Source organism: Budorcas taxicolor, chromosome 2 (genome assembly GCF_023091745.1).
Source record: "Budorcas taxicolor isolate Tak-1 chromosome 2, Takin1.1, whole genome shotgun sequence".
Classification (NCBI taxonomy): Eukaryota; Metazoa; Chordata; class Mammalia; order Artiodactyla; family Bovidae; genus Budorcas; species Budorcas taxicolor.
In genome coordinates, this window is record NC_068911.1 from 1,287,073 (window position 1) to 1,300,621 (window position 13,549).

The 13,549-nt window shown below is 62.7% G+C and overlaps 1 protein-coding gene across 3 annotated transcripts in view; it reads right to left on the reverse strand.

The window, feature by feature from the left end:
• The window catches only part of C2H7orf50 (chromosome 2 C7orf50 homolog), a 67,351-nt gene that overhangs the window by 42,863 nt on the left and 10,939 nt on the right, over positions 1–13,549 (reverse strand). For all 3 annotated transcript variants that reach the window (XM_052662956.1, XM_052662947.1, XM_052662964.1), the window contains exon 2: positions 11,755–11,898. In XM_052662956.1, coding sequence (XP_052518916.1) covers positions 11,755–11,883 — 129 coding nt within the window. In that variant the 5' untranslated portion in view covers positions 11,884–11,898. The remainder of the gene's footprint in view (positions 1–11,754; positions 11,899–13,549) is intronic.

The window sequence follows — 13,549 nt, forward strand, 5'->3', positions numbered from 1 at the left end:
CGCTCACACCGCCCTCTAGAGCGCCTGACAGCAGAGGCTGATCTGACCTTTCTGGCATGAGAGGCGCAAGATGAAAGCAAGGTGCCCGATGGCTTTGCTATTTCCTGACACCCCTGCTCGCCCAGGCAGCAAGGCTCCTCACGGCCCGCCAGGAGCCCAGCGGCGGGGAGCGGCTGGCACAAAGGCCGGCTCGGCACCCAGTGTGACCTCCCAGAGGCCTGGGGCTCCGTAACCCACCTCCCACCCAGGCCCGCGCCCCTGTGGCAGGAGGGCGGCACTCACGTCAGTAGAAGCTGGGCTGTGCACCCACCCCATTGGAGGGAAAGCTGGGTACCTAAACCACCCCCTGGCTGGCCCTTTACCCCACGGATGTGGGGGAGAAACCCTGAGACGATCCTCAACCATCAGGAATCAAGCACATTAGTGAAGCGCTGATTCATTCCCAAGGCAGAGCTGCTGCGGCAGAAGCAGACGGGGAGAAGGAAGGGTGGGCGCAGAGCCATGGGGGGTGGGAACTGGGGCTGGACTTTGGCCCAGCATCTGTGGCAGCACGGGGCATGGGGCGTGCTGTGCGTGCTGGGTGTGAGCACGGGGCGTGTGGTGTGGAGTGTGTGTGTTGGGGGTGAGCACCGGGCCTGTGGTGTGCTGTGTGCTGGGTGTGAACACAGGGCATGTGGTGTGATGTGTGCTGGGGGTGAGCACGGGGCATGTGGTGTGATCTGCATGCTGGGTGTGAGCACGAGGCGTGTGGTGTGGTGTGCTGTGTGTGCTGGGGGTGAGCACGGGGCATGTGGTGTGGTGTGTGCTGGGTGTGAGCACGGGGCATGTGGTGTGATCTGCATGCTGGGTGTGAGCACGAGGCATGTGGTGTGGTGTGCTGTGTGTGCTGGGGGTGAGCACGGGGCGTGTGGTGTGGTGTGCATGCTGGGGGTGAGCACAGGGCGTGTGGTGTGCTGTGTGCTGGGGGTGAGCACGGGGCGTGTGGTCTGGTGTGTGTGTGCTGGGTGTGGGCACCTGATGGGTGTGGAGGGCACGTGTGCGCAGAGTGGGCACCTGAGAGGGCAGGGCAGCTGCACAGAAGCGCCTCCGCTCGGGTCTCGAAGGCCTCTGAACACCGGCATCAAGAACAGTGGAAGGCAGGAGGAAGGCAGAGTCGCCGGCCCAGCCCCGCTGCCCACCGAGTGCCCACCAGCCTCTGGGTCAAGGGCACGTGAGTCCCTGAGCCCACCGTGCCCTGTGGCACGTTCTAAGGCCTGCACCCACCAGCAAGCCCGCAGGGAAGGGCCGTGGGGCCAGAAGACAGGGGAGGCGGCACCGAGGCTGACGCAGCTCCACGCGGCTGGAGAGCCCGGGAAAAGCCCTTCCGGCCCGGGCGGTCCCCGCGCCCATGGGCTCCGCCGCAGCCTCACCAGAAACACCCAATTCAGTGCTCTCAGAGAGCCAGCTGCTCTGAGTGGGGCTGGATTTTGCCCTTGTCCAGAGGGCGGGGATCTCTTCCAGGAACAAGGGGTTTACAGGCTAAAGAAACACAGCAAAGGCGGCGTGAGCCCTCCCCGCGACCCTCCGCCTCGTCAGGGGGTGAAGCCACCCTGAACTTATCGCAAGAAATCAGCTGCCAGGGGGTCCCGGGAGAGTCCAGTCACCGCAAGGGCGCCGTCCTCGTCTGTCCAGGGACTGGCCGTGCTGCCACCCCCGCCCCAGAAGCCTCGGGCTCTCTCAGGGAGGGCACGACCAGCTGCCACAGGCAACCGGACAGGAGGTTCAGCCCTGCTCAGGACGCTCCCTCTGCAGCTGACGGGACAGTGCCAACCACCCAGAGAGGAGGAGGACCACGGCGGCCGCTGTCTCCACCCACAGGCTTCACCCCCGCCCTGCTGCCCTGCCGCCCTGCCGCCCTGCCGCCCGCCCGCTGAACCCACTTCTTCACGGAGTCAGCAGGAGGGTTGCGCGCCCACACACACGGCTGAGGAAGTCAGTGAGATTGCCCAGGAGGCTGCCACCCTGCCGGACAGCCCGACAACCTCCACCTGGAGCAACACCCGCAAAAACTGCCCCTCAAAAACGGGGAAAATCGGGAAGAACGGGCCTTCCAGACCAATGTCCCGGGAAGCCTGCGGGAGGGGAGGAGAGTGGCGGAGGGGGATCCGCCAGAGCCTTGCCAGCCCAGGGCCTGGCTGGGAAACGCCCATGGGAAGCGGGAGGAGACCTCCCTGGCCGCCCAGTGGTCAAGGCTCTGTGCTCCTGATGGGGGCTGGGGGGTCACGTTCGATCCCTGGTCGGGGAACTATCACCCCGCATGCCTCGTGGCCAAAAAAACAGAAGCAGAAGCACCATCGTAACAAATCCAATAAAGACTTACAGTGCTGCTAAGCCGCTTCAGTCGTGTCCAACTCTGCGACCCCATAGACGGCAGCCCACCAGGCTCCCCCGTCCCTGGGATTCCCCAGGCAAGAACACTGGAGTGGGTTGCCATTTCCTTCTCCAGTGCAAGAAAGTGAAAAGTGAAAGTGAAGTTGCTCAGTCGTGTCTGACTCTAGCGATCCCATGGACTGCAGCCCACCAGGCTCCTCTGTCCATGGGAGTTTCCAGGCAAGAGTACTTGAGTGGGGTGCCATTGCCTTCTCCAAAAAATAAAGTGGTCCCCATCCAAAAAATCTTAAAAAAAAAAAAAGCAGCCAGGGGCCGGGGTTGGGGAGGGAGAACCGGATGAAGATGCCAAGGGGCCCAGCCTTGCAGCCTGAGCGGCCAGGGAGCCGCTGCAGACGGCCCAAGGCGTCTGCTCTGCTGTGAGAGCCCTCTCTCGTTCAGGCTCTGCGTTGTGGGGGCTCGGTGTCACAGCAGTTGGCCTGAACCCTGACACGCCTGTCGGTAAGCCTCAGTCTATGTCCTGCGTGCTGAGCCCCGGGTCCTGGCACCGAGACACGCACCCCAGACCCAGGCACACCCATCACGCACTTCCACCCCTGCCCCGCACCAGGTGGAGCCTGACTCCAGCTGCCTTGCACCACCAGGCCAGGAGGGCTGCTGGGTGGAGGTGTCTGGCTTTGGTGGCCACCGTGCTCAGCCCTGAAGAACGGGCCGGGCCAGCAAAGGCTTGGGACTCAAAGGCAGAGCCAAACCTGGTGGTCACTGGGGAGCCAAGACCTCAACCCCACTTGCCTTTTAACACATAGCTTCTGAGCAAAAACTCAGTGGGTTGACACCTGGAGGCTGGGGCATGCGACATGCAGGTGCACCCCCCCCCGATGAACATCTGGAGGCCGGGGCCTGTGGACGTGCAGGTGTGTCCCCCCCACCATGGGCACCTGGAGGCAGCGGCCTCAGGGACGTGCAGGTGCGCCCCCCCAATGGACACCTGGAGGCAGGGGCCCGCGGACCTGCAGGTGCGTCCTGCCGCCTCAGGTGTGCATCTGAGGGACGAGCTCCAAGTTCCTCAAGGCGCGCTCCCCAGGGGCGGCCCAGCTCAGATGGGCTGGCCTCAGCCAGGAGCCCTCCGCTGACACCAGACGCCATCTCTGCCCCTCACAGCGGGAGACGTGAGCCCTGTGCCTGGGAAAACTGTCTTCAAAGCAGCAACTGTTTTCCCAGCTGTGAGCGCTCCGTCCTGGGAGCTCTTTTCATTTCACTGCGAAAATACTTTTGAAAGACTGAACAAATATTGGGCCTCATCTGTCCATTCTGGCATTTCAGACCTAAAATTAGAGAACTTTCTCGAGTACATTGTCTGATGGGCCACTATAGTTAGGAGTAACCCTTCTAATGAAGCTGGCTTCCTGAAACAAACGTGATGTCAACTCTCGAGAACAATAAGCCAAGTGGCTCCCCACGAGCGGGGACGTGGAGGTGGTCTTGGCAGAGACTACAGGACGGGGTGTTCCCCTGCCCCCACCTTCTGCTCTATGGACACGTCGGGCGCGGTGACACACCTCGTCCCAAACAAGCACCCTCGAGCAAAGCTCCCTTCAAGCTTCAAAACCCCCAGGTCACAGACGGCTGGGGGTCATGGTGACGTCCAAGTTCAGGAAGGGACTGCGGCCCCCTCCCAAAGCCCGGGCACAGCAGACCCCAGGAAAGCGGGCCCCAGGGCGAGGGTAGGGGACAGGCTGGGGCCTCCAGGAGCGCGGCACAGGGAGGGGCCCTCCTGAGGCAGGGTGGCCGGCGCACATTCCACACGCCTCACAGCCACAGCATCCACACGGGGATGGGAGCAGGCCAGGCCCAGCGGGCTGATAAAGGGTGGGGGGCTTTGCCTTTAAAGGTTACATCAAGGGTGATGTCAGAAAGGACAGGATACACAGCCTGTCAGATACACCTCAGCGGGACCGAGAGGGGAAGTGCTGGGGCAGAAGGGCAGAACTGGGCCCTTTGAAACTTCCCTTGATGATTCTGATGCTGTTTATTCAGAAGGCAGACACAGCAGCCCCTCCTGGGACAAGGGGCTCTGCTCCCCACATCCTGAGACACAGGGGTGATGAGGGGGCAGTGGGCCTGCAGGAACGGATGGGGCCAGGCCCTGAGGCGCCTCTGGGCACCAGCGGGTGATCCGGACCCGCCAGGAGGAGCCCCCAGGTCCTTCGAGCCCCTCCGTGTCCCAGGTCTGCGCTGGGGGAGAGGATGGCTCTGCGCCCAGTCTTGGCCGCCCACGGCTGGAGGGGCAGGCAGACAGAGGCTGGAATTTAACAGGCTCAGGCTGGGTTCTGCTCACAGTGCAGGGAGCGGGGCTGGGCCCGCCGACGGACCGGACCGAAGTCGGGAGGCGCGCGGTCGGCAGGAAAGGTGGCGGATGCACAGGCTGGGCGGGAGTGGCCAGATCCAGGACGCCCTCCGCCGCAGGGAAGATGGCGTGGCAGCGGCAAGAGGCTGCTCCGGGGAGAAGGGGGCAGGCCCAGAGGCCGAGCGGCTCACCCAGGCGCCCCCGCAGAGCCCCTCCAGGCAGCCCCCAGCCTGGTCTGCGGGAAGCTGAACCCAGCGAACAGCAGTGGGGAGGAGCCGGGTCTCAGGCACACTGGCCGCGGACACAGGCCGCTGGAGGGGACAGAACAGGCCACGCTCCAGTGCTGGGGCTGGGGGTCCTCCAGGTCTTATAGCAAGCGAGCAGCCGGTGCTCAGAGGAGAACCCTCTTCCCACACTGACCCGGGCACCAAAGGGCCAGTACACGTCGGGGAGGCTGGGTGGCCAGCCGTGGGGCTGTTGAAGGCCCAAAGCCATACAAATAACTCGGCTGGAAAAATATCTGAACTCTTAGGACAAAGCACTCTCAGCAGAGGTGTTTTCCCAAATCTATACAAAGATGGTGAGCTGTGCAACAGAGCCGGTAAAAACACGCAGGCAGCTCGCAAGAAAGAAGCCAGGGGCCGCTCAAGGCAGGAAGCAAAGAAACTGAAATTGCAACAATCACGCGTGGCCTTCTCTCATCGCACTAGGGACCCTGAAAGGCGTGGTGCCGCGGCGCCCCACACGCGGAGAAGATAGAGCGTCCACGCAGGGCGCCGTGCCAGCCCGGTGCCAGCCGCAGCCCCTGGGTGGGCAGGGCTCCTGCACGTTTCTATTTCCTTTTCCTTTTTTATCCATTTGTCCACGTATAGCTCAGGAAAAATAATAAACACTGCTGTTTTAAAATTACGTTTTGCTGAGTTATTTTCTGCTGACCCCGAGGACACAGAGCTCACACACACAGCTCCGCTGATGGAGCAGCAATTTGAGCTTTAGACACCGCATGGGAATGGCGGGCATGGGGCTGGGGACGAGGGCAGAGGCCCAGGGCTGGGGGGCACCGGACGGCTTCCAGCTCCACCCTAAGGCCCAGAGGCAACAACGGCCCTAGAAAGCCCAGAGACACAGGCCCACAGCTCACAGCCAGGCTACTAACAGACCGCGGGCCCTGGGGCACAGCCCCAAAGACGCCCTGGAAAACGGCCCGCAGTCACACTGCAGGCACGGCAAGGGCCGCGTCTAGCGTGGACGCAGCAGATGGCGCTGCCAGCAGGCCAAGAAGGTGCGCCACACACCTGCCCGGCAGTTCCAAGACTTAGTAAAGACAGCAGCATTCGTATCTCCAAGCCTGGAAAAGCAAGAGCCTGCTCGCTCCTGGGACAAGTCAGGCCGTCCTCATCAACGTGAGCGCCGAGAGGTGGCAAACGCTGGAAGACGTGAAGAAGCCGGCCCCAGCCCCCCGGCCCGGGCCCCCTGCCAACAACGGACCACAGGGGCAAGCAGGGGGCGGCGGCCTGAACCACAGCCCATGCGTGACCCACACGACCAGCAGCCACATCCAGGTGTTTCCCCCGAGACAGGAACATGCGCTCGTGGACGCTCCCAGCACCGCACCAGTGAAAGCCAGGACTGCAGACAGGCTTCCCTGTGGCCCTGGGAGCCACTGGTCACAGGAGGGCTGGGTCGTGACACCTGCGGTCACACCGCGCAGAACACACGCACACACAAGTGCATAGCCAGCGGCGTCTGAGCGCGCTCCTGGGCGGCACCAACGCCACTCCCAGGCGTGACACCACAGCTTGGCATCAACAGGGCAGACTGGACACAGGGCATTCGTGCCCCCCGTTTCTGCAGCTTCCGACGCGACCTCAGGCGACTGAGGCACCAGCGCACACCGCTCAGAACGGCCGCCGCCGACAAACCCAAGAACAGTGAGTACTGGAGCGGGTGTGGACAAGAGGGTACCCTCCCACATGGCGGGAGTGTAACCTGGTGCAGCCCCCACGGAGAACAGCGTGGAGGGTCCTCAAACTAAAATCAGAGCTGTGGTATGTTCCAGCAAGTCCACTCCCGGGCATGTGTCCGGAAAAACCTACTCTGAAAAGATGTAGGCCCCACAGTGTCCACGGCAGCGCCGTTTACAGCAGCCGAGACAAGCAGCCGACTTTAGCGCCCGACAGGAGACGAGCAGACAGGGACGGCGCGGCGCGGACGCACGTGCAACGCGGCTCCGTCCTCAGGCGCGCGCGGCTCCGCAACCCCACGGGCTGCAGCCCGCCAGGCTCCTCTGTCCATGGGATCCTCCAGGCAAGAGCACTGGAGTGGGCTGCCGTTTCTTTCTCCAGGGGACCTTCCCAACCCAGGGGTGGAACCTGCATTGGCAGGCAGGCTCTGTACCACGAGCGCCGTAGTGGAATACTGCTCAGCCACAGAAAGGAGGACATGGCGCCACCGGCAGTAACGTAGCTGGACCTGGAGACGGTCGTATTACGCGAAGCCAGAGAAGGACAAGGGTCAAGGTGTATCACTCCCACGTGGAGCCTAAAACGACGCAAACTCAGCTGGGAAGCAGAGACTCACACACGGAGAGCAGACCTGCGGGACCAAGGGGCGGGCGGGAGGGCGGGCCGGGCAGGCCCGTGGGCTCCCACAGAGCAGGACGGGCAAGGCCCTGCTGCCCAGATAGCACAGGCGCGCTAGGCACTGTCCGGTGATGGGCCGCGGCGGGGAAGGACGGGAGGGGTACATGCGCGCGCGCATCGCAAGCACCCGGCTCTCAGGCCGAGCTGGGTGCCCGTGAATGGACCACCCTCAGTAAGACTGGAAAATGAAAAAACATGCGGTCTACTCTGTCAACACCCCAATAAAGCTGCTTTAAACCAACTGCACTCCCAGGAGAGGCCAAGGCTGCAAACACGGAGGACAGCGGCAAGTGCTGGCGAGCACGCAGCCCGGAAACCCTCCACACGACGGGCGGGCCGCAGACGCGCAGACACGCCTCCGTAGGTCCTTCCCAGTCCTAGGAGCCCACCAGGGAAAAGAGGAGCAGCGGCCCCTGTACACAGCACGCCCAGAACAGCCCCGAACTGGCCACGGTCCGAGCGTCGAGGCCTCGGTGTGGAGCGGCTACGCAGTGTGCGCTGAGTCCAGGGGCAAGGGGACCCGGGGCAGGGGCCGCCCTGAGGGTCCGAGGCCCGGAACCCTCTCAGCTCCGGAAGCCCACGGTTCACAGCCCCCAGCGGCTGACCCCCAAGCGCTCTGTGCTCACAAAGCTGGAGACAAGAGCGGTGGGGGAGCGAGCTGCTGCTAAGAAAACAGGCCAGCAGCCCCTCACCCGAACTCGACAAGCGCAAGTCCGCTGCCAGACCAGCAGCGCTCCTTGAGGCAAATGCCATTGGTACGAAGTCACTTTCCTGAGCAAATTCTCAAGGCTTCAGGAAGTTCACAGCCTCACTCGATGGTTTTATGAAGCACGCGTGGGCTTCATGCCCACAGAATTCCTGTCCGATTCTTCCAGGTTAAAAGGAAGGAGCCAAGAGGCCCCTCTTTGCCTTCGTCCCCCCAAGCACACGGGAGGTCACAGGAGCCCGCTGCCCCATCACCTGTCAGCGGGGCCCGTGCTAGGGGGCGCACGGAGCGCGCTCGGAGCACAGGGGGGCCTCCCCACCCCCTACAGCCACGCAGGTGGAGGGCCAGTGGGTGGACACACCACCTGCACGGCGCTGCCCGGAGCCAGGGCAGGGTGGGCAGCGCCGCCTCAGTCAGGGACCCCGGTGAGGCCTCTCCCCGCCCCAGCCCCCTGGGGACCGTGCCCAGGACCCAGCCAGCCCCCTTGTGAGGCCAGCAACGCCCCACACCTCTGCCCTGGCCCCTCAGGCCCCGAGAACCCAAGGTCAAGGCGCTTCTGTCAATGGAAACAGGCTTTGCAGACATAAAGAACTCGTCTTGGTGAGATCAGAGCAGAGGGCTGGGCTGACGGCCCACAGGGCCCCTGACTCTGTCCCCAGGCAGCCTGTCGAGACAGGGGCGGGAAGCGGCCAGCAGAGCGTAGGTGCCCCTGACCCGGTGGCAGGCCGGCACTGGCTTCAGGGCGACAGCTGCCCTGGGGCGTCCCCCCAGCCATGTGGCTCAGGGTCTGCGCTGGTATCTCCCCAGCGTGGGGGAGCCGTGGCCTGGAGACCCCTCAGCTCCGCGCACATCATGCTACCTGGATGCGTCCTCCTGCCTGTCAAGCCAGAGCCCCGTCTGGAAGCGGCTATCCGCCCAGCTCACGGGGAGAGTTAAAAACCTACGAGACGGGCAGATGGACCAACCCCAGGACCCGTGACTCAAGCACCACCCTTGGAATAGAAAGACCTGCGAAGCATTTACATCACGAGCCCCTCCAGGAGGACCAGGAAGTGGCCGGGGCAGCGCCCCACCTGGGAGACCCAGCACAGGGCTGGGGGCACCCGTGGCCATGGGCCCCGCTCCCCTATGCCCTGGGGCTGGGGGCACCCATGGCCATGAGCCCCGCTCCCCTATGCCCTGGGGCTGGGGGCACCCATGGCCATGAGCCCCGCTCCCCTATGCCGTGGGTCAATATGGTGACCTGTGCCAGCCAGGACTGAGAAGCAGACGGGCCCAGCTGCAGAGACATCACGACTGTGGACCGACACAGCAGGGCAGTGGGGACAGAGAAGGGGACGCGCCAGGGACAGCCGGAGCCAGATGCCCCTGGCCCTGCTGCGGGGCACCCGCCCAGGGACCCTCAGCCCTCCCAGCGGGAGCGCAGGGGCCGTGCTGTGGGAAGTGACTGCACAGGCACCCGTGGGTCCCCAGACGGCACTTCCGGCAGCACAGCGGCTCCTTGGGCTCCCGGCGGGGGCAGGCGGGGCAGTACTTTTCCACAGGCTCCCGCCACCCACGCCGCACAGATGGAGGGGGTCCCTCCTTTAAAAAGGCGGGGCCTGGCAGCTCCCCGGCTTCCCACGAGAACCAGAGGCCCAGCGGGCAAAGAAGCGTTTTGATGAGCAGAACCAGGATGTGGTCTCGAGGAAGCAGCATCCGTCTCCTCGGAGGACGACCCTGGAGACCAGCCCCGAGCCAGGGGGGCCGCCCGAGACACCCCCTCCCCAGTGCCCCAGGGGCCAAGGAGGAAACTGCAGAGCATGGCCCACCGGGACCCCGCGCTCGGCTGCTGGAAGCTTCTCCCCACTTTTGTTTTCCAAATTTCTTTCAATCAACAAGCACTTAAAGAAAAAAATGATCACTTCTTAAAAAATCACCTGAATTTAAGAATCATTATTAGTCTTAGGTAGAAATTGTAAACTGTGCCATACTTAGTGGTAAAGAACCTGCCTGCCAACACAGGAAATTGTAAGAAATGCGGGTTTGATCCCTGGGTGGGGAAAATCCCCTGGAGGAGGGCATGGCAACCCACTCCAGTGTTCTTGCCTGGAGAATCCCATGGACAGAGGAACCTGGCGGGCTGCAGTCCACGGGGCCGCAGAGCTGGACACGACCGAGCGACATACCGTGCACACATATTTACCACAAACCCGGGCTGCTCCGCGGGTGCTGCTAGTGACGAGCAGCCGGCAAGCAGAGACCACCAAGGGCTGGAAATCTCAACACAATCACGTGTCATGAGGGCGACAATGTGGCGCTCATTTCAGAGACTAGAAGCATCAGCACTGTGTCCTGGAAGAGGCCGGAGAAACCCACGCGTCCTGAGGTTCTGCAGGGATTCGGGGCCGGACCCCGAATGGGAGCTGGAACAGCTGTAAAAGCCCAGGCTCCATCGGGGGTCTGGACACCAAGAAGCGCTGGCAAAGCTGGGCTCCAGCGGCAGAGAAGGTGCGGACGGCGAGGCTGGGCCCTGGGGACGCGGGCCTGGCCGCGAGCCCAGGTGGGAGCAGACGCAGGGCCAGGCACGCGGCCCGCCAGCTGAGCGCAGCCTGCGGGCACGGGGGCGCCCTGGCCAGGTGGGCACCAGGGAGAAGGTGGGGAAGGGGCACCCGGAACGGTGGGGTCCCAAGTGCCGGCCTGGCTTTCACCTTGACTCAGGGCAGGGACAGCTGAGACGACCCCGACCCAGAGGCCCCTCCCTCAGCACCTGCACCTGCCCACCCACCGTGGAGGGAGGCGCGGGCGTGCCTCCCCAGGACACAGAGCTGCCCAGAGGACGGCGCCCTGGGGTCCCGACAGTCCTGCACGAGGCCCGGCCCCCAACACGGTGTCGCCACCCTCACTGCACACGCAGGGCGGCTGCGTGCCCCAACTCCCAGCCTTGCGCACGGCCCGGGCTCGAAACAAAGGCAGGGCTGGAGACACGGCTCCCCAGAGCGAGCAAGCCCAGCACCCCCCAACCCGCCGGGCCGGGCTTCCACCGCCTCCTCCCAGAAAGACTGGACTAGGACCTGCCAAGTGGCTGATCAAGGGCCCCAAATCACCTGACACTTGCGGGGCAGTGCCGACGACGCTGCCCTCCTTGTGGTCCCTGGGCGCTCTCGCGGGTGACCCAAGGGCCGGAGGCTGCTCAGGCCTGCCCCAGTGGGCACCTTCACCCGCCACGCGGGCGAGAGAGGCCTATCAACTGCCACTTCCTGTCGAATGACTCCTCAGGACCTGTGACAACTGATGCCGGCTGATCAACACCGCACTGGATCAGAGTCAGCTCGGCACAGAGAAAAGTCACACTCAGAGCCTGGGGGTAGCAGCAGCAGCTTTAGACAAGACACGTTTCTGAGCGCATTCAGAACACGTTTAGATGTAGCCTCCAAACAAACACAGACCCCCGGGCCAGGGCCCCGTCCCCGTGCGAGGGCCTCAAGGCCCAGCTGCATGTAGCCCCAGCACCCCAAGGTCTGGAGGCGGAAAACAGCGCAGCTCCGTGGCTCTGCCCTGCAGGCTCCTGCAGCTCTGACGGTCCCACGGCTGCATCTGCACCGAGCATGTCTGCCGGGGACTGTCCACCCCGACACCAGCCACATGACCACCGAGTGCCCTCCCAGGTCCGGAGACAGGCGAGGCCAGCGTGCCGTGCCCGCTGCACCCACCTCGGCAGGGGCCATCCCGGGGCCCGGCGGGGCCGCGCACGCCGCTGGCGTCTCCACAGCCAACACCTTCTTCACTTTTTTGCTCTTTTTCTCTGCCACTTCGCTCTCTTTTCTCTTCTGTTTTGCCATCTCGCAACCGACAAACTGTAAAGACACAGGAAATAAAAGTTCTCATCAACAGAGAGGGCAGGTGTCACAGAAGAAACACGGAGCTAGTTCAGAACGTATGGGCAACATGCCGTCATTTTTACAAAGTCAAACCCCATCTCTCCATCACCTGTGGACAACTTACAGTGTGGTGGATTTCTAGGCTTTTTTGAGTGTTTTATGTAACACAGCTACCCTCTCTACATGAACACAGGCTTTTAAGAGTAAAAAAAGGGACTTGCCCGGTGGTTGAGACGCCATGCTTCCACTGTGGGGGCACAGGTTCGATCCCTGGTCGGGGAACTAAGAGCCCTCAAGCCATGCTGTGCCGCCCCCGCCCCCCAAAAGAGGAAAAGAAATATCCTTTTTAGTGGCAGGATCCAAATTTTCCAAAAACTGTGAACTCTGGTCTATTCGCTAATTATTGACGTTGGCGTTACTCTCACGTTCTACTGCCAAGGATTAACTCACATTCCCCCCCGGGGGAAGCTGCCGCCCTACAGGCTGGCGGTGCCCATCGAGCAGTCCCGCAGGCCTCGGTCACCCGCGGCTGGAGATGGCCGGACGAGTCCGTGGCGGTGGAAGCAGCCCCAGCGGGCCTCTGTGAAGGGCCGACACGGGTCTGAGAAGGTCTGGCTCTGTCTCCTCGAGCGCAGGGGTACCTCAAGCTCCTCGTATGGACAGAAGAACGCCCGTGAGCTCCAGAACCAGCCTCTCTGTGGGACCAGATGCTGAGGGAGCCTGGAGGAGCGGGGCAGGTGCCGGGAGCACCTCCCACCTGAGGGGCGCGGCCGCGGGGACCTCCAAGAGGCGAGGTCTGGAAGGCCTTCCGCACAGCCCAGCCCACGCAGGGGGAGACTCGGAAAATGACCTGCTCCTCCCAGCCCCACCCCACCTGCTGCCCCCTGCGGGTGGTGCCCAACGGGGGCTGGAAACAGGATGGTCTCTGAGCCGCAGCAGCTACACCGAGAGCATCCTTCGGTGCAAGGTACAAGGCGCTGGGGCGGAGGCCTCGGGCAGCTGGTGCAAAAACTCACACACACAGACACACACACACACACACACAGACATAGACACACACACAGACACACACAGCTGGTGCAAACCACACACAGACACAGACATACACACAGACATATACTCACACACAGACTATACACACACACAGACACAACACACAGACACACATACATACAGAGACACACAACACACACACAAAGACACACACAGACATATACACACACAGACACACACAAAGACACAACACACACACACACACACAGAGACACAACACACACACAGAGACACACACAGCCAGACACACACACATATACACACACAGAGACACACACAGAGACACACACACAGCCACACACAGCCACAGACGCACACACAGACATATATACACACACACAGACACACAGAGCTGGTGCAAACCACACACACACAGACACAGACACATACACACAGACATATACTCACACACAGACTATACACACAGAGACACAGACACACAACACAGACACACAGAGACACACACACAGCCACACACAGCCACAGACGCACACACAGACATATATACACACACACAGACACACACACACAGACACACACACAGACACACAGAGCTGGTGCAAACCACACACAC